Source organism: Eretmochelys imbricata, chromosome 1 (assembly GCF_965152235.1).
Source record: "Eretmochelys imbricata isolate rEreImb1 chromosome 1, rEreImb1.hap1, whole genome shotgun sequence".
Taxonomy (NCBI): domain Eukaryota; kingdom Metazoa; phylum Chordata; order Testudines; family Cheloniidae; genus Eretmochelys; species Eretmochelys imbricata.
This window is the reverse complement of record NC_135572.1, coordinates 278,477,762-278,504,644: the sequence shown is the minus strand read 5'-3', so window position 1 is coordinate 278,504,644 and position 26,883 is coordinate 278,477,762. Positions and strand designations below refer to the sequence as shown.

The window sequence follows — 26,883 nt, the reverse complement described above, 5'->3', positions numbered from 1 at the left end:
GGATTTGATAGCTGCTTTCAACTACCTGAAAGGGGGTTCCAAAGAGGCTGGCTCTAGACTGTTCTCAATGGTAGCAGATGACAGAACAAGGAGTAATGGTCTCAAGTTGCAGTGGGGGAGATTTAGGTTGGATATTAGGAAAAACTTTTTCACTAGGAGGGTGGTGAAACACTGGAATGCGTTACCTAGGGAGGTGGTGGAATCTCCTTCCTTAGAAGTTTTTAAGGTCAGGCTTGACAAAGCCCTGGCTGGGATGATTTAATTGGGGATCGGTCCTGCTTTGAGCAGGGGGTTGGACTAGATGACCTCCAGAGGTCCCTTCCAACCCTGATATTCTATGATTCTATGAAAAAAGCAAATCTTCTTTGGGGGTCAGGAGGACTTGCACTACCCCAATCCTTGACTATCCATGATAGCTCATGGGGCTTTATATTCACAGCCTCTAATTAAATATATACATAAAAACCCCTACACCCTTCCATGGTGTTCTGCAAAACACCTGTCTCGTGTACTATCGTGCACCCAAGTCTTGTCACATTAAGAGTCAATTGCAATTCCCAGGGCAGGGCTACCAAAAGTGACTTTAAAGTCCTTATTCAGACCTCATAGTTTATGGGATTTGTGAGCAATTTTTTCATGGGCTTTTTCCAGTACTAACGTATGGACTGGCATTGCACCAAACTCAGGAGTAGGAACTCTGGGACTAGTGCAAGGACAACTAGATAGGAGAAAATATGAGCTACTGTAACCCACATACCTCCTGGGTATGGTGCTCTGTCCCTTCTAGTGGCACCAAGACCACTTAGAGATTAATGAGTCTGCTCTACAGCCTTAGCTAAGGGCCAGATGGCTCCAGAGGTCCCGGGTTCGATCCCACCCGCCAATGACTGGGGTCTGTCGGCATTATACTACCCCATCAAATGTTTTCTAAAAGCCAGCTGGGGGGACTGAAGCCTGTGAGGATCCATTTGGGAACTTTAAGCAGTGGGTGATTTCACTGCCTATGATCTGGGATATGATGTGACAGGACCCACCCCCCCAGATTCCCTCATGGTCTGGCAGTGGGATTCTTAGAATTAAGTAACTGGCTAGTGCTGGTGTTAGAGTGCAAAACATTTATAACTTCAGCTGATTGTTTCTGGCATTAAGGAATGGCCTGTGCTCAGCACTAGCATTAGAAGAGGCATTTTTATATAATTTCCTAATGATTTCAGAAAATATTTTCTGCCTTAGAAGGTTATGAAGTGGTTCCCCACTTAGATTTTGACGTCTACACCCCAGTGAAATGGATGCGGAAGGGGGGTTTCCAGCTGCTAGAGAAGAGCTGCTGCAAGGCTGAACGAACAGCAGCAGCACAGCGGACTACATTGTGAGAGTTGTCCCTCTGCAACAGAAAAGGGAGTCGGGGGGTGGGGGGAGGTTTAAAAAGAAATCTTAATATACAGAATTTTGCTGCCACACCCAAAAGTAGCAGGGTTCAAAATTTCCCCTCAGTTTACTCCTCTGCAATGTTAAGGGAGCTTATGGGGACAATTTGGCTGCCCGTTTTAGTGAGATATTTACAATCATTAAAGCTGTCTCCGCAGTGATCTGAGAGGAGCAGACGCTGTGCCTCTCGTGCTGCATGAAGAATAGTTAATGGGGATTTGACGAATTCTGCTAAAACCCTGAGCCTAGTCCAGAAGCAATTTTCAATCCAGTGCTTCTTTATTTTCACATTTTCTCCCACCCTCAAGCCTACCAGTGCACACACTGCTTGTTTCAGATTATGTCCGGAGCAGCTTTTATTTGTATTGCCATAGTGCCAAGGATCACAGTCCTACTCCAAGGCCCCATTGTGTTAGCTGCTGTGCAAACACAGGAAAAGCTGTCTGTGCCCCAAAGAGCTTACAGTTCACACGGCCGCTATCTATGATCTGACCCTCAATTTTTTTTAATCCATTGGCAAGGTTTCTTTCTTTAAACAATGAACAGAGAATGGAAATTGTTAGCCCAAAAGATAAATGTCCTAGAAAGTCATGAGCTTGTGAAAACAGAGAATGGAACTGATGGAAATTTATATGCAGCCTGCAGGATAGAGTTCACTGCTGGTAACTTTCGAGTGTTTAATATTTTGAGAACTTCTCTCAGAGCTGTATTTTTATTGGGCTATGCTGACTTGCAGCGGTCAAATTAATCACAGTTGGAAGCTTGATTTTTAGTCTAATTCATAGAGCACATCTGTCATATTACTGAAGGCAGGTCCTATCCTGGAAAGAAATCCAGCTGACTGCAGAAATATTCCATTGCAATAGTAAGGAAGTACCCTTCAGAGCAGAATTATCAGCAGACAAGAGCTGTATAATTACACACTCTAAGTCTAGCCTCAAGCCTGCCACATGTCAGTCCAATGACGAGAAGTCTTACCCTCATAATGCTAGGAAGCCTGTCCTAAAGGCAAAACTATACTCAAACACCAGGGCCATGTACTAGAGATATAAGATTAATAGTGGAAATCTGTCTTTGAAGGTACATAAGGAGCAACATGCCTTTTAACATCTCTACTCTGAATTTAAACGTTGCAATTCCTCATGATCCCTCTCTATTGAGAATCCTATACCTGTAAGCTGGAAGGATCCTTCCTTACAGACACAGATATGCTGCTCCAGTAAAGATTACTAGTCTTTACTGCTGTGAAGTGTAGATTCTCTGTCATTGATGTTGAGAGTCTCTTACAGTAGTTCTGAAAATTTAATCTTTAAAACTGAATAGCTGTATTCCCTGTAGATCTCAAAAGTAAGGGTCAAGAGTTCTGAGTTATATCCCCAGCGCTGCTATGGATTTGCTGTACTTACTGATTCGGGCCAGTAATTTAACCACTCTGCGGCTCACTTTCCCCAGCTGCAGAATGGGGATTATATAACACTTACCTGCTGGTATCTCCTAGGAGTGTTTTGAGGTCTGTTTGGCACTTTGATGAGAGGCATTTTATAAGAGCAAATACTACATAAAAGCACACTGCTCCAAAGCAAATGCTGTAAACTAAATGGTTATCAAAAAGGTACCTCAAATATAGCAAATTTAGAGATGACTGGCATGTCTTGGCAGCCTGAACTCTGCATTGTCCTCTGGGATATATGCTTTTGTCAAGGTTCCTTCCCCACTCTGAACTCTAGGGTACAGATGTGGGGACCTGCATGAAAGACCCCCTAAGCTTATTCTTACCAGCTTAGGTTAAAAACTTCCCCAAGGTACAAACTTTTCCTTGTCCTTGAACAGTATGCTGCCACCACCAAGCGTTTTAAACAAAGAACAGGGAAAGAGACCCTTGACACATCTTCTCCCAAAATATCCCCCCAAGCCCTACACCCCCTTTCCTGGGGAAGGCTTGATAATAATCCTCACCAATTGGAACAGGTGAACACAGATCCAAACCCTTGCATCTTAAGAACAATGAAAAATCAATCAGGTTCTTAAAAGAAGAATTTTAATTAAACTAAAGGTAATAGAATCACCTCTGTAGAATCAGGATGGTAAATACCTTACAGGGTAATCAGATTCAAAACATAGAGAATCCCTCTAGGCAAAACCTTAAGTTACGAAAAGACTCAAAAACAGGAATATACATTCCCTCCAGCACAGCTTATTTTACAAGCCATTAAACAAAAGAAAATCTAATGCATTTTCTAGCTAGATTACTTACTAACTTTACAGGAATTGTAAGGCTGCATTCCTGATCTGTTCCCAGCAAAAGCATCACACAGACAAAGCAAACCTTTTGTCCCCCCCCTCCTCCAGATTTGAAAGAATCTTGTCCCCCCATTGGCCATTTTGGGTCAGGTGCCAGCGGGGTTACCTTAGCTTCTTAACCCTTTACAAGTGAAAGGATTTTGCCTCTGGCCAGGAGGGATTTTATAGCACTGTATACAGAAAGGTGGTTACCCTTCCCTTTATATTTATGACAGCTTTTAAAAGCTAACCTCAGGCCAGGGGCATCATTTGCAGGGAGGAGATCCCATCCCACATTCTCAGAATTGAATTTTGATCTGTCCTCCCAGCAGGACTAAATATAAAATAAATGGGCCAGGTTCTGATCTCACTTGCATTAATGGAAGCAGGGAATAAAAAAAATTAATGAAATCATAATTGGGCCCACTCCAAGGCTCAGTGTTGCAATGCTACCCTAGCACATATCCCAGGAGGGAGAGAGGGTGTAATAGGGAAAGTGCAGCCCAAAATGCAAGGCATGAGGGAAAGTCCCCATAACAACTTCTCAGACCTAAGTACTTGGGATGAAATCCTGGCTCCATTGAAGTCAGAGGGAATTGTGCAGTGCGGGCCATTTGGGTAGAGAAATGTCTGGTGTACACACCACTGAAAACAGGAACAAAACCAAGCACAGCTGTGCTCTGCATTGAAATCCATGATGATTCAGCACATGCTTTGCTGAACAGAGATGGGATTAGACACACACTTAAAGATAAACCCATGCCCAAGAGTTCTATTGAATTAGGGCTACTTGCAGTCCCATCTTGGAATTGAAATCAACCATCAGAGTTAGAGGCAGTGCTGCATCTGTCTGAAGTAATGTCTGCAGGGAATTTACTACATAACAGCAATAAATCAATGACCATGAACAAGAGGCACCATCTGAAGGAGCAGCTAGGAAAAGCGATGCACGCTCTCTCTTTCTCAAAATACTCTTGCCTTGTGTTGTCCCCTCAGGAGATTTTGTTCCTAAAAATAAATTGACTTTACAGGGGATGGACATGCTACAGCAACATTATTTCATAGCAATAATTTAACAAGTAAACTTTCCAACAACTGATTGGAGAACCATACTCAGAGAGTAGTTATCAGTGGTTCACAGTTAAGCTGGAAGGATATATTCAGTGGGATCCCACGGGGATCTGTCCTGGGCCCAGTTCCCTTCAATATCTTCATAAATTATTTAGATAATGGCATAGAGAATATACTTATAAAGTTTGAAGATGATACCGAGTTTGGAGGTGTTGCAAGCAATTTGGAGGACTGGATTAGAATTCAAAATGGTCTTGACAAAGTGGAGGAATGGTCTGAATTAAATAGAATGAAATTCAATAAGGACAAATGAAAAGAACTCCACTTAGGAAGGAATAATCAGTTGCACACATACAAAATGTGAAATGACTGCCTAGGAAGAGGTACTGCAGAAAAGGATCTGGGGATTATAGCGGATCACACACAAAATAAGAGTCAACAATGTAATACCGTTGCAAAAAAAAAAAAAAAGTGAACACTATTCTGGAATGTATTTGCAGAAATGTTGTAAGCAAGACACGCTACTCCATGCTGATTAGGCCTCAACTGGAGTATTGTGTCCCTTTCTGGGCGCCACATTTCAGGAAAGATGTGGACAAATTGGAGAAAGTACAAAGAAGAGCAACAAAAATGATTAAAGGTCTAGAAAACATGACCTATGAGGGAAGATTGAAAAAAATTGGGTTTGTTTAGTCTGGATAAAAGAAAACTGAGAGGGGACATGATAGTAGTCTTCAAGTACATAAAAGGTTGTTGTAAAGAGCAGGGTGATAAATTGTTCTCCTTAACCAGGGAGGACAGAACAGGTCTTAAATTGAAGTCAGGGAGATTTAGATTTGACATTAGGAAAAACTTCCTAACTCTAAAGGTAGTTAAGCACTGGAACAAATTACCTTGGGAGGTTGTGGAATCTCTGACATTGGACGTTTTTAAGAACAAGTTAGACAAACAGCTGTTGAGGATGGTCTAGATGATACTTAGTCCTGCCTCCGTACAGGGGACTGGACTAGATGACCTACCAAGGTCCCAGCCAATCCTACATTTCAATGATCTCTATGATCTCAACACCCCTGTGAATTTCAAGTGTGAAAAAGAATACAGCATCTGACAAAGAGTTATGGCACCTGAGAGCACTTAAGGATACGTCTACACCGCATTTTGGAGAAAGCCTCCTAGGCCAGTTGATAGACTAACATGAGTATGCTAAAAATAGCTGTGTAGTCAGCACTTTGAAGTGGAAGCTCGGGCTCTGAACCTTTGGGAGGGGTGGGCTTCAGAGCCTGAGCTCCAGCCCGAGCTGCAACTTCCAAACACCATCTACATAGCTAGTTTTAGACTGAGTCCCGCTAATCCAAGTCTGCTGACTCGGGCTAGGAGGCTTACTTCAAAATGCTGTGTAGACAAACCCTTAGTTACCACATAGCGACACTGCCTGGAACACCAAAAACATTAAAACCATTCCATTTTGCTTTTCGTTTTTAAAAGGTCTAGTTACTTTCTTACTTCAATTATAATTGATTCCACTCTGTTTTGATGGAAAATCTTAAGGAAATGTATGAAAGCATATTGTTAAGACTATGGGTGAGCTCTTCACTCCTCTTTGGCCCCTTTATGTCAGGTCAAAGGGCCAGGGTAGCATAAAGAATCTCTCAAAGCCGCATTAACTTGTTAGAGGAAGATTTGCCCAGAGCAGGCACTACAGAAGACAACCACAAGACTACCTTTCAAAGGACTCTATCGTAAGCCTTAAAGTCAGGAGCGTGTTGGGGGCCAGGTCACAACATGCAGTGCTGTGGAGACTCCAGGCAGTGCTGCAGCCTAAGATTGGAGAAGAGGTGTTATCTGCATGATCCCTAAAGAGGGGCACCAACTTATTTGTGTTCATTAGAGAGGGGTGACACTCCTATCTATACCTGGAAAAGCATTTGGCATTATCAGTTTGAATAGAAGGAAAACTGCCATTGCCAAAGTACTCAGGAAGAACATCGTGGATTTCAACCCATGGGGTGGTGTTCAGACCAGGTTTCCACCTTCCCAAAACTTATTGAGAAAGGCTTACAATACCAGCAGAAGATGGTTTTCAATTTAATTGAATTTATAAAAGTGTTTAATAAAGAAGCTCTCTAGAAGATCCTGAGACTCTGTGGAATTCCAACAAACATGTGTAACCCTTCTACCAGGTGGAGCCAGCAGCTACCAGGGCCAGGTTCAATATCTAGTGGTTCTGTTCCATCGATACAACAAGGAACCGGCTCAAGCCCCCACCCAGTAACCTGGGGAAATTACACACCACCCCTCGGTGCCTCTGAGAGGTAATACTTCCCCACTCGCAAGCACAAAGTCCGAGTGTAGAAAATAAACTTTTAATAAGAGGAGGGAATTAACTTGGAGTTAATTTGGGAAAACACCACAAACAGGGTTCATAAACATAAACCATGAGCAAAAGACCCACCCCAAAGTAGGTTGGGCAGTGCCCTTTTCCCCTCAGGTTCTCAAGTCTATCAACCCAAAAGTCCCTTTCACATGCACCCTTTCTCTACACCCCACTCACAGTGCAGACCCAGAGTTCAGAGGTGCATCTGCAGAGTTCACCTCCCACCAGGTGGGTGGGTGGCAGGGTAAAGAGGCATCTTACTCGCTGTGCTAGCCGCTCACCGGCCACCTGCTCACCGTGCCCTTCCACCAGCCACCCAGCTGGCTGCTCATTGTGCCTCTCTTCTGCCGCCGCCCTGCTGGCCACTTGTCACACCTGTCCACTGCCACCCTGCTGTCCGTTCATCACACCTCTCCACCACCACCAGCCTGCTGGCTGCTCATCACACTTCTTCGCAACCACCATGCTGGTCACTCATTCACCAGCTGACTGTCAGTCACCTTCTGTCTCTCTGCTGTGACCTCTGCACATCAGTCTCTCAGTGATTTTCAGCTCTTTTGTAGGCTGGGCAGAAACACTGCCCCATCTCAAGTGATTTCAGCTCTTCGTGATTTTAGCTCTCAGCAGGCAGGGCGGAAACACAGTTCCACCACAACTGGTTTCAGCTCTGATGGAGCAATTAAAATAACAAGAGAGGCTCCTAATGAAGCCTATTTAGCTTTATTCTTTGAACAGTGGGGAAGAACAGGTTACGCTAGTCTAGAGAGGACCAGGGGGGAGGGGGTAGGTGGGGTTATGCAACCTCCTGACCCTGACACCGGGACTCCTATCCCCACCCCTCTTACTTTCACAGGGCTCTGACATTCGAGCCCCTGCTTAATGAGGTTCTTCCAACTGAGGAGGCCCCCTCCCCCTCATTTGGGACAGGTTAAACACAGTCCTGCTTTCCTGTATTCCTACAATAATTACAACATTGGTAATCATATTTCACTACCCCTGCATGCAGTACTAAGGCCATTTGTACCCAACACCAGCCAAAGTTGATCCTTTGACAGCTGTAAATGGTGAATATGTAAATAGAGCAGGAGCAAACCGTATTTACATAAACACAACTAAAGTCTCTCCCCCTCCCAGCTAGCTGTCATTCAGACCCTGCTTTCACATGTTTAATTGGATAAAAGCTTTGCATGATGAGTGTGCCTGCTGTGTCAGGACAGAGAATGGAGTCACAGATTGTTACTGGTGGTGCAAGGCAAGGTTGCATACTCTCCCTACTTCTCTTCTACATTGTCACAGACTTTGTGATGAGAAGAGCAATGGCTACTGCCCAGATCACTGGTGTTATTTGGGTAAGAGATAAGCTAAAAGACCTAGATTTTGCAGATGATACGGTCGTGTTGGATACCAACTTGGTTGGAATGAAAAGACTCTTTATGAGCAAAAAACCAGAAGCTGCCAAAATGGGACTTATCCGTACACAGAAGATCAAGATCATGGAGATAGGAGAGAATGCTGTCAACGCTGGTTGATATGTGATTGATGGAAAAGAGTAAGAAAGAATTAATTACTTCAGCCTTCTTGGAAGTACAATATTTACTAATGGTCAGCTTGCTAAAGAAGTGAAGGAAGAATCAGCAAAGCCAGTGGATTATTTTCCCATTTGTCAAATATCTGGAAGAGTAAGAAGATACATCTACACACTTAAAATGAGATTGTACAATGCTATTATCCTCCAATAAAATTTTACAGCTTGGAAACGTGGCAGATGGTGGAAGTGTACGAGAGGAAGCTGAATGAATTTCAGCAGTGCTTTTTAAGAAGAAACTTTGTCAGCACACTGGGGACTGAATAATCAGACAGAGATGGTTACAGTGGTTCAGCAAGGTCATCAGGCTACCCCATGGCAGAAGGACAAGATGCATCTTAGGTTGGCTTCCACCTGGAGGGAAGAGAAGCCAGGCAGGACAAAGAATGACCTATCACAGGATGATCAAAAAGGAAGTTGTCTCCATTATGGCAACATCTGATGGAGTCAAACATCTTGCTCTGGACAGACAGCAGTGGGGAAAATGTGTTGCTTTATGTACCACCAGGCACAGGAGACTCTAAGTAAGGAGTCTATAGGGCAGACATAACTCTCACAGCCATAACTCACACAGGCTGTCTAAGTTACACCTGGAACCTCTCCAGCCACCTGGAACCTCTCCAGCCAGTATCACGATGGTGCACAGGTGGTTTAAAGCCACCATAGACCCCTCCCCTTTTCCCTGGGCTGGAAGTTCTTTGCTTTGTCTCTTGGCACAGCAAACAATCTCCCCCAGTATTTTCAATACAACACATAGCACGTCTGTCATAAATATAAAGGGAAGGGTAAACCTCTTTAAAATCCCTCCTGGCCAGAGAAAAAAAATCCTCTCACCTGTAAAGGGTTAAGAAGCTAAAGGTAACCTCACTGGCACCTGACCAAAATGACCAATGAGGAGACAAGATACTTTCAAAAGCTGGGAGGAGGGAGAGAAACAAAGGGTCTGTGTGTCTGTCTATATGCTGGTTTCTGCCGGGGATAGACCAGGAATGGAGTCTTAGAACTTTTAGTAAGTAATCTAGCTAGGTATGTGTTAGATTATGATTTCTTTAAATGGCTGAGAAAAGAATTGTGCTGAATAGAATAACTATTTCTGTCTGTGTATCTTTTTTGTAACTGAAGGTTTTGCCTAGAGGGGTTCTCTATGTTTTGAATCTAATTACCCTGTAAGGTATCTACCATCCTGATTTTACAGGGGGAATTTCTTTATTTCTATTTACTTCTATTTCTATTAAAAGTCTTCTTGTAAGAAAATTGAATGCTTTTTCATTGTTCTCAGATCCAAGGGTTTGGGTGTGTGGTCACCTATGCAAATTGGTGAGGCTTTTTATCCAACATTTCCCAGGAAAGGGGGGGTGCAAGTGTTGGGAGGATTGTTCATTGTTCTTAAGATCCAAGGGTCTGGGTCTGTAGTCACCTAGGCAAATTGGTGAGGCTTTTTACCAAACCTTGTCCAGAAAGTGGGGTGCAACATTTTGGGAAGTATTTTGGGGGGAAAGACGTGTCCAAACAGCTCTTCCCCAGTAACCAGTATTTGTTTGGTGGTGGTAGCGGCCAATCCAAGGACAAAGGGTGGAATATTTTGTACCTTGGGGAAGTTTTGACCTAAGCTGGTAAAGAGAAGCTTAGGAGGTTTTTCATGCAGGTCCCCACATCTGTACCCTAGCGTTCAGAGTGGGGAAGGAACCTTGACAACGTCTCATAGACCATTTTCCCCCGAATAAGACTCAAAATCAGCTAATTGCAGAACTAACTTTTTGAAATTATTTGAGGCTATTTTTTTTCATAACATAAAATTCAAACTGCCAGCATGTGTTTCTCTAATACGCAATCAGAAAAGCTGATTTTCCAAGGAGAAACAAAGATACGATTGATATATAATGAATCAATCTGATGGGATTTTCATAAGATGGTTTACTTTGTGTGTGTTCTTTCATTTGTTTTGTTTTGTTTTATAGTCCTTGGGCTGCGAAATGCTTTTGTAATACAACATGAAAATAGATATCAACAGTGCATCGGAGTCTTCCTTCTACAAGCACAAACAGAGACTGTCAAAGTAAGTCCTGTATTTTATGAGACCTTTTTAAAATTACAGGTTTCAGAGTAACAGCCGTGTTAGTCTGTATTCGCAAAAAGAAAAGGAGTACTTGTGGCACCTTAGAGACTAACCAATTTATTTGAGCATGAGCTTTCGTGAGCTACAGCTCACTTCATCAGATACATACCGTGGAAACTGCAGCAGACTTTATATATACACAGAGAATATGAAACAATACCTCCTCCCACCCCACTGTCCTGCTGGTAATAGCTTATCTAAAGTAATCGTCAGGTTAGGCCATTTCCAGCACAAATCCAGGTTTTCTCACCCTCCACCCCCCCACACAAATTCACTCTCCTGCTGGTGATAGCCCATCCAAAGTGACAACTCTTTACACAATGTGCATGATAATGAAGTTAGGCCATTTCCTGCACAAATCCAGGTTCTCTCACTCCCTCACCCCCCTCCAAAAACCCACCCCCATACACACACAGACTCACTCTCCTGCTGGTAATAGCTCGTCCAAACTGACCACTCTCCAAGTTTAAATCCAAGTTAAACCAGAACATCCTTGCCTACAGACAGCCCCGCAACCTGAAGCAAATACTTACCAACAACCACATACCACACAACAGAACCACTAACCCAGGAACTTATCCTTGCAACAAAGCCCGTTGCCAATTGTGCCCACATATCTATTCAGGGGACACCATCACAGGGCCTAATAACATCAGCCACACTATCAGAGGCTCGTTCACCTGCACATCCACCAATGTGATTTATGCCATCATGTGCCAGCAATGCCCCTCTGCCATGTACATTGGTCAAACTGGACAGTCTCTACGTAAAAGAATAAATGGACACAAATCAGATGTCAAGAATTATAACATTCATAAATCAGTCGGAGAACACTTCAATCTCTCTGGTCACGCAATCACAGACATGAAGGTCGCTATCTTAAAACAAAAAAACTTCAAATCCAGACTCCAGCGAGAAACTGCTGAATTGGAATTCATTTGCAAATTGGATACTATTAATTTAGGCTTAAATAGAGACTGGGAGTGGCTAAGTCATTATGCAAGGTAGCCTATTTCCTCTTGTTTTTTCCTACCCCCCCCCCCAGATGTTCTGGTTTAACTTGGATTTAAACTTGGAGAGTGGTCAGTTTGGACGAGCTATTACCAGCAGGAGAGTGAGTCTGTGTGTGTATGGGGGTGGGTTTTTGGAGGGGGGTGAGGGAGTGAGAGAACCTGGATTTGTGCAGGAAATGGCCTAACTTCATTATCATGCACATTGTGTAAAGAGTTGTCACTTTGGATGGGCTATCACCAGCAGGAGAGTGAATTTGTGTGGGGGGGTGGAGGGTGAGAAAACCTGGATTTGTGCTGGAAATGGCCTAACCTGACGATTACTTTAGATAAGCTATTACCAGCAGGACAGTGGGGTGGGAGGAGGTATTGTTTCATATTCTCTGTGTATATATAAAGTCTGCTGCAGTTTCCACGGTATGTATCTGATGAAGTGAGCTGTAGCTCACGAAAGCTCATGCTCAAATAAATTGGTTAGTCTCTAAGGTGCCACAAGTACTCCTTTTCTTTTTAAAATTACATTTATCAAGGGAAAGATCTCTTCTAAAGAGAATTTTACTTTAAGCAACTATGTCTGACAGAAATATGATCTGATTTACTCTCTTCCATAAAACAAATCATTGCACATGTTATAGAGTTTGTAATTACAGTACCCATGTACTGATTTTAAGTGAGGACCTCCAGCAGGTCACATACTAGCTTTTCAAATTCTGACTTTTTAAAGTTCAATTCTTGCATAACAGGAATCAAGAAACTGAGCCGTTCCCAAAAACTAAAACAATTTTTATGTAATAATGTTAAGACCATAAAACTGACATTTGTCAGTCTAATTGCCCCACACCACAGTTTGAAAATGTATATTATCATTTTTGCATATATATTATTATATACATTTATAAAACGATTGCAATTACATACCAGTGGGTATGGTTTGAAAACGGATCTGTCTCCAAGACAGTGAGTTTGATTCCAAGAGTATGTAAGTTCCCCTTCATCTGCACACCAGCCTGAATTCTGAGTAATAGACCATTACATTTTATTATTTATTTGCAGCATCTAAATGTGGACTAGGCGCTTCATGGAACATAACAGATTGGTTCTATATGTTGTATTTCATTCATTAGCACCCGGAAGAATAAAATGAGACTTTCAAATAACACTAATGCTTAAAAATACAGAACATGGTAGACAGAGTGCCCCAGGGCAAGGCAATAAATATACCCTTTCTACTTCTAAGTCACTGGCTCACATCTGAAATAGGTTCTGAAAGTAGTTACAGTCTTGCTACAATACTTAGCCTTCCAACATTGGCAGTGTTCCAGTTTAGTTCCATCTTCTCCGAGTCCTGCAACATATGTTTGAGCACTAAAATCCTGATATTAAACAGCATCTTCATTATAGGTTAATAATAATGCAACAACACATTGTCTTTCAGTTCCACATTCTTTTTAAAAGGTAGATTGCATTGGAGAGTATTTTGGGGGCCTCTGTGAAATGAGCTGGCCCCATTTATGCACTTCACGATCAGCACAATTTTCAACTAGCTAAGCCACAGGGCCCTAATGTTTACAGCTGGTATTGTGGGTCTCAGAATAAAAACACTGTCTGCGATCCTCTGACAACTTTGTAGATCAGGATCTTGAAGTATCTGGGGCACTTCAAAGAGAGCCAGTACACTGCATGGAGCACCAGAGTGATATGTTCTCATTGACCTGTCCTATTCAGAAAAGGCTACTGCATCCTGAAGCAGCTGAGGACAGCTCTTAGATTTACTGGATTTTGCGGGATGTTCCACGTTACAGCTAAATCAGGCTCCCTGTGCTCCTGCACAGCGCAGTCAGACGACATTCAACAGACATATGAGAATGCAAGAGAAAAGTTCATGGAAGAGTTGCACAAAGTAACTTTGGCAGAGCTAGGAGTAGAATCCAAGTCTCTCATATGGCAGACTAAGTCTCATTCGCACAGCTGTTCTGCCCATCAGAAAGGCTCTGCCCAGTCTATTTGGTTGGCTTTTCTGACCCATACCACGAGATCACACCCTTCCTCCTAGAGCCAGGAATTAAGCCCAAGAATCCTGAACCCAACATTTCACTATTGCGTAGCACACAGCTGTATCACTGTGACAGGGTGTACCAGGCCCTCTGCTGGAGACTTTGTGATCCTGCCACACCCTGTCTGAGGAAAAGAAGCAGTGAAGGTGGGTCCTCCAGGTCTGCCTAGAGAGACTGCAGGGAAGCGGCCAATCAGAGTGAAGCAGGCACAGTTAAAAAGAGCTGCAGGGCTGAGCAGGTCAATTTCTGGCAGGACCAGAGGAGTAAGGAAGGTGCCCCCTTGTTAGCGCTCAAGTGAGAACCAGAAGACAGGTTCTGGTGGCACTGGCATGCTGTGAGGAAGGAAGGGAGTTGAGCACTTCAGGCCTGAGGTAAAGGTGAAGAGGAAGCGGTTACGTGGGAAATGGCTCAAGGAACAGCAGCAACAATGGAGTTAAAGAAAGCAACATGTGATTGCTATTTGTTGGGTCCCTGGGTTGGGACCTGGAGTAGTGGGTGGGCCAGGGTCCCCCCCTATTGGCGGAGTAGCCAAAGCCCCGAGAAGGGGACAAGTTTCATGTAGAAGCCCAAGCACAAAGCTGGAATTTAAAGGGCTTTAGAACATGGCTGATGACCCTGTAGAGTACTAACCCTTTGTTGAACTCTTTTACCCCAGGAAGGGGATTGACCTTGAAGGAGTAACCTGGCTGGAGAGCTGGGTCGAGAAGAATTGATGTCTCCAGGGAGACAGCCCTGTGGGCACTGCTCCATACCAGGGCAGGGAGGGGCCTAAAGCTAGCCCAGAAGGGCTGAGAACTGAGCCTAGAGACAGGGCTGCAAATACCAACCAGGGCACAGGGATAGGCCCTGTTGGACTCTTTTTTTTTTTTTTTTTTTTCCCTTGGAAAGGGTTTATTTGTTCATTTGATTGTGTGTGACCTGACCGGAGGGCTGGGCCACTGAAGACCCACCTGATAAGGTTAACAGCTGTCAGGGGGCGCTGGGAGCAGAGAGTGAGTGTGCAGGTTCGCACCTGACAGGAGGTGCTCATGAGAGGTGAGTGTCCCCTGTCACAATCACCCACTTCAAAGTGCGTCTCTCACCCTCCTCCTCCCCCCTCTGGCTGCTCCACGGACAAGATAACCATTACTCCCTTAGATCAAAAGTTAGAGGTCTGTGCTAGAAATAGAAAAGATCCAGTATTCAAACATTGTTCATGACTTCTATGCGGGTTCCTTAGAGTTGCACATGACTGCAGTTGTTTTCCTATTTTTAAAACAGGTTTATTTAATTCATCCAGTGAGAAAACCTCCTTAAAAACAGATTAAAATGCTTTTAACTATAGAACCTACCAATCATGGTGTAGTATGCAATAAAACACAGTTTGGCTTCTTGCCACACATTTTGATTGCTTATGTCAAACACTGGTTGGATTGAAGATGGAGAGGTATGGCTGGGTTGTTTTGGTTTTTTTGCCAGTTGTCTTCCCTGAATACGGTGCTACTCTGTCTGACTCTGGAGATGATGAATGCAGATAGTCATGGCTAGATCTGTAGCCAATAGGACACAGGAGCTCAGCTATTAGCCTCCTGGCCATCCAGGTGGGAAGAGACATTTCTGAGTATTACTTTTCATTTGGTGTCCTGGAGCAGTGAGGAGTCCATTAGGTCCCTGAGACTCTCACCATCTGCACCAGCAGGGACAGATGCTCTCCGTTATGGATCTTCAGAGCAGTGCTCTCCCATTGACATAGCGTTGTCCACACCAGCATTTTAGTCAGTGTAACTTAGGTCAGTCCAGGGTGTTTTTTCACACCCCTGAGTGACATAAGTTTTACCAACACAAGTGCTAGGATAGTCATAGAGTAACAGTATTAACAAGGAACACTGTCTGTTGCCCATGGGTAAGAAGACACCATCTACAAATATGACCAGGGTCATCTCTGCACTACAGTGCAGTTAGAAGCCCAGCTGGGAATAGTACACTCTGGCTTCTCAATCATGTTTTCTATGGGAAAGCTAGAGACTGCATGGTAATTGAACTGAACTTGGATTGTGCTTCAATTTTGTTCTGCCCTTTATCTGCTTGATATTGTTACCTATGCTCCACTCTTTGCACATATAGGCTAATCAACAGTGGAAAGTACCTATTTTTGGATCATAGAAAAGTTATTTGTGTTACTAAACAAAATTCTGGTCCTGATTCTCCACTGTGTGACTACTTGAGTGAATGGCCTTGGAATAAATGAGGATAGCAGGGGGTCTACTCTGGCATAAGGTCTGTACCAGACCTCAGTCCAATGAAGGATCATGAGTTCCTCCTCCAATGATGGGGGTGAGGAAATGGGTGGTGCAGGAGGCGGCAGAGAGTTTCCCTGTCCACAGAGATTTTGGTTGTTTTAAGGCCACTTTGCACCACTTATGCAGCATAATATGCCCTGAGCCAGACTGGAGAATCTGGATCCCAGGTTTATGGAACAATTTATGGACATAAATCAACCTTCTCTTCTAGAGGTAAGCTATGAGAAGGTGCCCCATCAAACACTGTACAATGTATTTTTATAGATTCAAGACTCTAAAAGTTCAGGTATCTTAGTTATTAAAACTTTTTTAGGACCTCAGGGTTTATCAAGCATTATTTTTCCTCTTACAGAAAACATGGATGTCAGAGATAGAAACTGCGGTCTCCAATTATGCCAACAGACATGAAACTCAGAAAAGTTCCTTTTTCTGTTTGCCAGCTGAATCCTCTGAAATTTAATTGTGTATATACGAAATTGACAGATCTAGGTTGAAGCCCGTCTACATGGTGATAACAAAATTATTTATTTTAACAATCCTTGTTAGTTTCTGATAACAATGGCCCTATGACCTGACTAGTTGGAGGCTGTACATGGTGCATCTTGTCCAAAGTGGAGCACAAGAGGTCTTTTACCTAAAGAAGGAATAAATGTCAAGGCATCTCACTTTGGCTAAATTGGTCAACAGACCTCACATGGGTGGTTTTCCCAAAGATAATGTATTGTTCTAGAGTGGTCAGAGCTCTCTGTCTTCAATATTGTACCTCAATCAGTGATTAGACTTTGGTATTTGGATGGCTACTTCTTACCTTTCTTAGACAGCTCAATTTCACTTCAGATTTCACTTTGGATTAAGATAGTTCAGTGTGACTTAATATTTCAGTGGTCAAACCAAGCATTCAGGATATAACCAACATATCTACATGCTACACAGGATCAGTTTCTTAAGATAAATTATAAGGAGGCAAAGTACCTACAGGGTTTACATTCAAACAGCTGCAGAATGTAAAAGTATATTTGAGATTTACTCAGCACCAGATTACGGGACTCAGTGTAAGCATGAGGAAGGATTACAGGATCATACTGAAAATTAGAGCCCCATGTTATTTTCTGTTTCACAAATATGAAATAAAACGAAATAAAATGCCACTCACTCAAATTTGGCCCTATCACCCCTCTGACATAATGATGGAGAGGCAGCTGGGCCAAATGTGAGTGACACTGCAACCACAAACACCCGACTGCAACACCTGGAGCAGGAATCTAGGCCCCAGCCTCACAGGACAGGAGACACCACTGTGGGGTGAGGGCAGGGTGGCCTTGATCTGCAAGCCCTGCCCCCAGGGCCATGGGGGAAGAATGGATAAAACAAAACAAGAAGTTTCTAAAAAATAAAATAAAATGAAAAATTATATATCACATAAGAAGAAATTCACAGGGCTCTACTGATGACTACGTAGACTATATATACAATGCTGATTATGAGTGTGTAGAAGAATTTGAATATTCAACCCCAGGATATAAAATTTTCAGTAGAAACCATCAGTTTTAGTGCTGTCTTCACTATGGTGTTAACTCAGACTCTTAGTGGGGTATTACCCCTACCCTAGCTGCTGTCCACACACAAAACCCTCTTACACGGTGTGGTGCTGGCTCTACACCCGGGCTAGCAGGCCTGTCCTGAGTTACATACTGAAGTCCAAGTGCTGCTTACACCTGTGCTGGTAACTCACCCGCTTTCCAATGAGGACTCAGACTCCATCACTTGAGTGCTGATAGTCCTCCAGTGTCTCCCCCTCCCCAACCCCGTGCCCAGAAGGACAAACAAGTTCTCCCACAATTCACTAGGAAAATCAGAGCTGCTCAGCTTAATGCAGCACTAAGAACCATGGGATATGATCCCAGAAGTCCTAGCACCTCACATGGGTTTGTGCAGCACCAGTGAGGAGACAATAATTTAGGTATGGCTTTGCAATGTGGCTGCTTACACCCGAACTGGGATAACCTTGGTGCTTAGACTTGAGTGCAATAACAATGCAGTGAAGACAGACCTACAAAAGGGTGTTCAGGTGCAAAGTAAAAGATGCTTGTTAGACTAGGAAGCAGACTTTGAGCCTCCCTCACTCATGCCAGAGCAATACAGACTACACTGGACATAATATAAAGGTAACACTGTCAATGACAGAAGGGACTGACTGCTACACACTACTCAGCCAATGTCCAAAATAACACAACAGCCACCTCAAGTAACTGAGTGTGGAGACAGATTTTGAGATAGAGGGGAAAAGCAAATCACTCTAAATGAAATTGGTGAATGTTGAAATTGAGTAAATAATGGCCCTTATCACCTCCTTGCAATAGTGAAAAGTTTCTTGGCAATTCCTCCAGGAGCAAGAAACTGGAAAGCCAAGTGTGCTCTCTAGTTACAAGATAAGTGTGAAAATTACAAAAATGGTCTATTAGAAAGATCTAATTTTATTATCATTCCTTTAACAGATTAGAAAACAAAAGTAACATTTCAACAAGCATCTGTCCATCATACTTTACACAGATTAGTTGATGCATGGTATCATTTTCTTGTCCACAACTTTAGTCACCACCCAATTGCAGAGTTTAGGAATTGCAGTGCATACTGGACTAAACTCTTTCACAACGTAAGGCACAACTACATGATCACAATTAGTAAACACAACACTGAAAGTAAGACTTAAAAATCAAATTGATGAAAAAATGTTCATGCAAAGTCTATCTACACATACATAAGTTTTGTAGTATGCCCATTATGAGTGTATGATCCAGTTTAAAAGAAGTGCAGTGTTCCATGGGTAAAACTGCATCATAAGGCAAACGTAACACATTATCTCTAAATAGTGGGTTAAAAACATAAAGCTTTTTTTCAATTCTATTTTATACAATTACACAGAAAATTAGTCAATTTTATGCCCAATATTCACATCTGCAATGATAATAAACTGATCATTAAAATTCAGAAAAGAGACAAACAAGGCAATATAATTTGTAGCACGCGTCCATTAAAGAAATCCATTCATGAAGTTCATATCTAGAGTATTGTGGAAAAAAAGGCTAAATTAAGAGTGGATTAATTAGTGGATGATGCTATGACAAAGCTCCCTATACAACTGTTGTAACCCAACAGACCATAACTGTGAAAGTTTGTGGTAGTGATTTATTTCCCCTCCAACAGCTAGAGTTGTAGGATTAAAACTACAGAGGTAAAAAAGAATGACCGACTCTACAATAATTAGAAATTAGTGGATACTGTTTAAGCATATGCAAAAAGACTAAAAGACTAAATTTTTTTTTGGTGACAGACAACTTGCAAATTTGGCAGTCTCTATAACTGTTACATAACACTACAGTGAGGAACCCCTATTAAACTGGACTACTTGGTTGAATTACACACTGAGAGGTAGTTTAAATAAAATCATATATGGCATCGAGTGGTGGGCTGGATTTTTTTTTTATTTTATTTTATTTTCTTACAAAAGTGACAAATCCTATACAAGCAGCATTTTGGACACATTTCTATAAAAAGTTCCGGTATTCACTAACTCAGTGAGACAGTCTTGTAATATCCCTTTGGTGCCAGGAGTTGGGATTTAACAAGGTGATACAACAAAGTACTTTGCAATAGAGCCAACAGCAGGAGCTCTGGACCGGCCAGCACTGGCCTGTTGACATATAAACAATGAACATACTCTCCACAAGCCACTCTCTTCACCCCTCTAACCCCCCACCCCAAAAGGCATTTAAAAAAGACTGGGATTTTATTTTTAAATTTTTTTTGGGTGGGAGGAAACTTCACTAAATTTTTTGCTTCTAAAACAACACTCTTCTGAGAGGCTTAACATCAGAGTTTTTTCCCATTTAATATCTTCAAATGTACTCTATGTAATCCAGTGAAAAGATACTCATGAACCTGCTGTATGATGAGTGCATAGTATTATATGGTATGCTGTGGACAAAGGCAGAAATGGTTAATGTTACCTATTAGCAAATCTCTTTGTTTTCTTAAAATCTTAATGTAAAGTGGTGTGTTATGTTTTCTCTCTCTAAAAATGCAAATTGCTTTATTTAGACCCCTTCCCCGGAGGGGGGGGAATTGACAAATAAAGGTACTTTTCTCTACAAGAATTTTACTTTTCTGTTATTACTATTTCTGAAAAGCAAACCATTTAGTGACTTCTGCTGTAACTGTATGTATGTGTTAGTTTCAAACTTACCCTATAACCTAAGGTGAGTACAAGAGTTCCTACTTGGAGAATGAAAACTGATTGGCATGATTTTTTTTTTTTAAATATGTAAAATTCATATCTCATTTTAAATCTTAAGATACAGCTTTATAAACACAGCCGTGCTTTTTAAAGACCATGTCCATTCCTTTGTTATGTGTGTCCTTGGGTTATGCTTCCCTAGGGTGCAGAGCAATTATGAGTGCAACTCCCCTTAACAACGAAGGGGAGTTATATAATTCAAGGAGAAATCCAGCTAAAAATATCTCCCACTGTGGATTGATTACTACATGTATGCATTCAAAATTGCCATTCCATTTACTGTATATTATATTCAGTTATGCTAGAAAGAAAAAAGTGCATAGTGCAAGTGACAATGCTATTTCCTACTCCTCCAGAGGTTTTTGGAGGTTGCAATGAGTTAATTCATCAGTTCCCAACCTCTCCCAATCCTAGTGTCATAACAGAGCTTTCACTCGTCACTCTAGACAATTTTTATTTTCCTTCTGATCTTAAGCTCCAGCATTTTCCTTTCTATCTCCAGGTATTTTTCATAAATTTCAAATGTTGTAAGAAGCATGTTATTCCCATATTGCATTTAAGTTACATTAACAAACTAGAAAGTACTTGAGTTTCTTGGGGCCCCTACTGTGCTCCGGAGAATATTCTGCGTTAGGGGTCACTTCTTTCCTGTCAAGCAACAGGTTGGCAAATGGCAATCAACTGTTTTTGGCAATAATCTGCAAAAAGCTACTTCACATTTTTTTCCCCAAAAATCTTTTCCTGCTTCACTAAGAAAAGATTTTCCAGTGAGATGATCTCAATAGTCTAAGTCATTCAAAGAGTGACAAAATTATTCCCCCTAATGAGCACCTGGTACTCCAGGATCCATTACAACTGGATCAGTCCGCATCTTCCAAGAACTGGGTTTGGGCAGGAGGATTGTCTTTAAAAAACAAAATAAAACAAAAAGAACCCCACACATCTCTCTCTCAGAAAAGTGACTGAGTCTCTAACTCTAACAGGTGCTTCCTCCAGGTCTTTCTATCTCCAGGTTGGAGTTTTTTTCCATTATAATTTTTTATTTTTGTCTTTCTCCTTGGTGCCCCTAGTAGATGAAGGATCTTTGGAAAACAGGAGTCCGCAGGAAACCAGCACTGGAGGAGAAAACATAGCAACGTAGCAGCTAAGATCAAAGGAGCTCCTGCTCAGACCAGCTACACACTACTGTATTGCCTTCCACCTGTACAAAAATGTGGCATACAGCTTTAGCTGTTTGGTGCAGAAATGCAGCAACAGAAGCTGTCTCAGCAGGATCTCCAAGCCAGTGGTCCTAGACTACTCAGAACTCCAGGCCAAGGTGCAACATAGCAGCAAGGGCTGACTCCAACAGCAGAAATGTGGCAGGCAAGCCTTAATTTATGTGGGGCAGAAATTCATCAGCAGGACCTGGTATTTGAGAGCAACAAGTCAGAGGTCCTTGGCCATTTTTCTGTTCTGACTGGGTTGAAATATGGTGTCAATGAGCATCTCCAGCCAGTTAGTCAGAGGGTTAGGAAAATCCCATGGGGCAGGACCTCTCACTCCTTTCAGACTGCTTTGGCCCAGTTGTTCCAGAAAAGATCTTAGCCAGTTCTTCTTGTGCTTGGCATCCTGAAGCCCTTCCCCATCAATGGTTCTGTCAGCCCCCTCTCTCTGAGGGCAGTTCTGACTCCTACAGTTAAAAAACTACAGTTAAAAAAAATCCCCACTCCAATGGCTCAGATTCACCATACTTATTACCAGTCACCTCGAGAGCAGGGCAGCCTGAGGGTTCTGAGCACTGACTATATTCCACCTTTCAGCTCCTTCACATGTGGTTTATGTAGCATGGCCTCTCTCTGCTAACTTACCAGTGCCAGTAGACCTTCTCTTTCCTGTCTAGCCTCCTTTAGGTCAGTGTGTTTTACCTCACCTGCCTTTGCACTACACCAGCCAATTGTTTTTCTTACCAATGACCGCTGGAATCCACAGGCAGAGGTGCAATTAAATTTTTCTCCTTCCACTTCCCTTCATGCGTACCATATTGTATATATATCTTCCTGCTGTATTTTCCACTGCATGCATCCGATGAAGTGGGTTTTAGCCCACGAAAGCTTGTGCCCAAATAAATTTGTTAGTTTCTAAGGCGCCACAAGTACTCCTCGTTTTTTTTGCTGATACAGACTAACATGGCTACCACTCTGAAACCTGTCTACCATTTCTGAGGTTGTTAATTCATGTCTTCGATAAGATGGCATGAATGAAGATGGCTAATCTTTCATAATATTTATTCATTAGAACTTTTAGTCTTTTTACCTTGGGCAGTTAGCAGGGGAGCTAGAGAGGCAATGGGTCTGGAACATGATGAGGAATAACCCAGTTGCAATGGATCATAGAGCAGCAGGAGCCCACTTCAGAGAAGGAAAAATTACAGGTACATACATTTTACTTTTTCTGCCTACACAACAAAGAAAGGTACATATATGCATTGCTTTTTAAACTGCTCCAGCACAAGTAGGGAGAAAAAATATGACAGTAACGGAGTCTAAAATCGTATCCTCACTTCTTAATTAAGTCTGACTGTTTTGTATATAACTAAAACAGCAGCAGTTTCAACCACCATTCTGAGCAGACCAAATCATGAAACTATTGTACCAAGAAAGACCCAGGATTAAGAAAAATACAAACACCACAGGTTCAGGAGAAGCAGTGGAAAGACCAAGTCAGTTAGGGATAGAATAATCCCAATCTCTTCCAGTTAATGTGGGGGACAAGAAGAATAGATTATATAAAATGCTGGAGTCTCTGAATATAGGTCATTAGTAGGAAACCTAGCATAGGACAGTTGGGTATTCCTCAAAGACCAACCAAGGACCTTTAAGGGCTTCTATGGTTAGTAGGGAAAGAAAAAGAATAGAACTGAGGATAATTTTTTGTATATGTCCACAGATAAGAAAATCTGGAAAGTTATATTCTATTCAACAAATCTATCAATCAATATGGGAGAGCTTTATGCAACATTCCTAGAACAGAAGCCAAACTTGCAGTCCTGTTTCTAGCTTCATAGAATCATAGAATATCTGGGTTGGAAGGAACCTCAGGCGGTCATCTAGACCAGTCCCTTGCTCAAAGCAGGACCAATCCCCAACTAAATCAAGCTTGTCTGTACAAATGCTAGTACCTTACAGTACATGTAAAGGTACTCCAATATCCAAATGCTGTAGTTGGGCAATGATTTAGGCACTGATATTGCAATAAGCTCTATGTGGCCGGACTGCTGTGTTCACACAGAGCCCCATGCAGGTCAGCGGGGTTCCATGTGGGTACAGGTGTTTGCCACTATTGCAGGATTGGAGCCTTAGAGAGAAAAATTCAAGAGCAAGAGAGGAGAAAAACTCCTGAAGAAATTACTAGGGGATTTAAAAGTATGGTAGTTATGCAATCAAATGCAACAATTAAAATGTAATTATGCCACTGAAACAGCAATATTTGATACACAAAATCCTTGCAAATTTTTGCAACTTACTGTTTTGAAAGAAACAAAAACTGCAATATCACATACACGTTTCTTTTGAACACAAAAATTAAAGATTAAAAAAATACATTGTTACTTCTCTGTTTAAACTTTATTTACAAATAACTGGGTGTTCCTAACTTAGACATAAAAGCTCTTTCCTGGGTAAATGGCAATAAGCTGAGGATGATCTGAGCCTGTCTCACAAAAAATACAATAGTTTTACTTAGTATCAATAAAACATTTTAAAATATACTAAATTTTGCAAGTGTTACAATCATTGTTCAAACTGAATAGTAGTCTGAGTGCTGTACGAAGTGCATCAACAGAAATTCTAATTCTAGCGTAACGTTAAGTGCCATTTGAGATAATCAGTTATCCTTGTAAGTCGTTAAAACAAGTATCACAGACACGGACAGGCTTCTTAGAAGAAGGAGTTAAGGCATTCTTTGCGGAGCACTCAGCACAAAAGATATTTCCACAGTGTCTACAGTGATGCTGTGAAAGATGAAAACAACAAATACTGAATTGTCAAATACTGTATAGTGGGCACAGTACATGAAAAGAAATTATTACATAAAGTATCAGATCAATTACATTTTTTAATTTCCGATGTGCATTTAAATTATTAACACTGGGGGCTAAGTGGCACTTTGGATTTATATACAACTCCATCTCTAAAGAGCATAAGGGTAACATTTTCAGAAGTGTTTAAGTAGCTTAGGAGCCTAAGTCTCATTGACTTTTAAGGACTCGTAGCCTCCTAAATTACTTTTAATGGGATTTAAGAGTTACTTGAAAGTTTCACCCTCAATCTTTTTTAGGTCCATGATATGCATGTTTCATGGGCTTAATCAAATCCCTTCAAATGGCTGAAACCACCCTATAATTCAATACAATTAGCAGTTGTGATAGACTATATCCTGTAATATATTGAACAAATCTTATAGAATTAAGATAACTCAGTGACGCTTAAGTTAAACGTTTAACTTATTAAATGTTAAATTAGTTTAACACCCGTGGGGACGCTGTATTAAAAATACAATTGTGTATCTGTTGTTGTGGCATGGTATGCACCTTCTGCAGTAGGGAGTGGGGGATGTTAATGAACTTTCTCCATTATCAGTCTTTGAAGCCACCCTTCTAGATGAAATGCGTATACTAGTTCAAACTGGATTCTCCAGGGATCAACAGAAAATACTTTTGGACAAAAGCCTGGGTTTTAATCTGGCTCAGGGCCTTCTTCCAACGGACAGGACCCCTGGTCCACAGAGGGCCCCGAACCTTGGAAAGACTTTGCCTGCTGAGACCTCTTAAGACTATGTGCTTGTTCTGTGCTGAAGCTCTGATGAACTTGTAACCAATGCCCTTAAAATGGGATATTAAATGACTGCACTTGCCAGAGCCCATGTGAGAGCTGGCATGAATTCTGGCAAACTTATTAGCATGCATGTAGGTTCTTTTATTGTTTTTAGTATGTTTTCTCTGTAATGTTTTTACCTTAAGAATAAAGTGGATTTGATTAAAGAACTGTGTGGCAACTTATATGTGTAGCAATTACACTGTTATCTGTGTCTGAAAAGACAGATGTGTGGTGTCCTAGAGTATCTATTTGTTCTGGGATTGACACAGTGAAGGCAGGGAACTATCCAGCCTGAGAATGCCCCGGTCAGAAGGGAGAGAGACTCCTGTCTCCACCCAAGAAAAGCAGCACCTGGGGAGCTGAACACCAAGCGTGGATGCCCTTGCTGAACCAGTGAGCAGCAACACAGGTGCAGTTTCCCTGAACTGTGACTCAGGAAACACCAAAGGACTGCAAAGGGGGAAGCAGGACAGGATTACACTGACAGAGCTGTGTGTGACTCTTGTATTTCTAGATCTAGTCAGTGCTTAACAAGTACTTCAAAGTCAAAATATAAGACTAAAGTCATGCCTGATGTAAGCGAGAATCATTATTGATTTCAACAGAATTACACTCATTTACATCAGGCCTGAATTTAAATTTACAGAATAAGCCACACTGATGTAAGTATCTTTATATTGCTAAAACCTGTGTCCACACAAGGGAGTTGTACCACCTCAACTATATCTCGTTCTACACAGATATCGTTAAAACATCACAAAACACCCGTGTGTAGACAAAGCCTTGAGCAGTTTATTTATAACATCTGAAACAATACAAACCATCTATGTTTCTGAGCTGTATTGAGGTTTAGGAGTACCTTTTAAAGATGCTCTTTAACTTTGCCTCAACTCCAAAACAGTTCAGAAAGAAAAAAGTTCTAGAGAATCCCCACAAAGGCACACATACCCTTCTGATGGTCACTGAGAAGCCTTTCCCACAGGCCATACAGTTCTGTACCTCATTGTCTTCTGCCCATTTCCTGTTTAGGGCTTGTGTGTGTTTGATCTAGATGAATAAAACAAATACAGACTTTTTAAATGCAAGTCCATTTCTTACTAATGTCCTCTACTACATCACCCATGCTGTACGCACCTGGATAAAACACTGAGGATTAACCATGGCGATTCAGCAGTTATAATGCAAGCTCACAGTTATTTAAATAAAAAAGAACTTTCTGAAGTCCAAACTACGGGCTGAATTCTGAACTTACATGAAAGCTCCCATTGATATCAACTGCTTCCTGAGGTGCACTGGGCCTCATTTTAACAAGTCTGGAGTGACAAGTCAAAATAGTTTTCATCACTACATATTGGTATTGACATGCTTAGTCACCGCAATGTGATTTATACCTGTAGCGACTGGTTTTCTCGGCCTAGCTCTTGCATCGCTGCAGTTGTATTATCCAGCTTTTTTTTCAGTTCCAGGAGTTTGGCTTGAAGCTTTTCAATTTCTCCCTCACTTTTAATACACCTGAAGATGGACAGCAAGTAGTAA

The 26,883-nt window shown here is 41.8% G+C and overlaps 2 protein-coding genes across 3 annotated transcripts in view; one reads left to right on the top strand and one right to left on the bottom strand.

Annotated features, from left to right (window-relative positions):
- PLEKHG7 (pleckstrin homology and RhoGEF domain containing G7) overlaps nucleotides 1–16,657 on the top strand; it is a 59,426-nt gene extending 42,769 nt beyond the window's left edge. The window contains exons 15-16 of the mRNA XM_077837103.1: nucleotides 10,697–10,794; nucleotides 16,550–16,657. Of these exons, the coding sequence (XP_077693229.1) occupies nucleotides 10,697–10,794; nucleotides 16,550–16,657 (206 nt within the window). The remainder of the gene's footprint in view (nucleotides 1–10,696; nucleotides 10,795–16,549) is intronic.
- A 1,994-nt stretch (nucleotides 16,658–18,651) lies between these two features.
- Nucleotides 18,652–26,883, bottom strand: part of EEA1 (early endosome antigen 1) — a 136,799-nt gene continuing 128,567 nt past the window's right edge. For both annotated transcript variants that reach the window (XM_077832394.1, XM_077832401.1), the window contains 3 exons: nucleotides 26,739–26,859; nucleotides 26,296–26,394; nucleotides 18,652–24,482 (listed from right to left, as the gene is read on the bottom strand). In XM_077832394.1, the coding sequence (XP_077688520.1) occupies nucleotides 24,360–24,482; nucleotides 26,296–26,394; nucleotides 26,739–26,859 (343 nt within the window). In that variant the 3' untranslated portion in view covers nucleotides 18,652–24,359. The remainder of the gene's footprint in view (nucleotides 24,483–26,295; nucleotides 26,395–26,738; nucleotides 26,860–26,883) is intronic.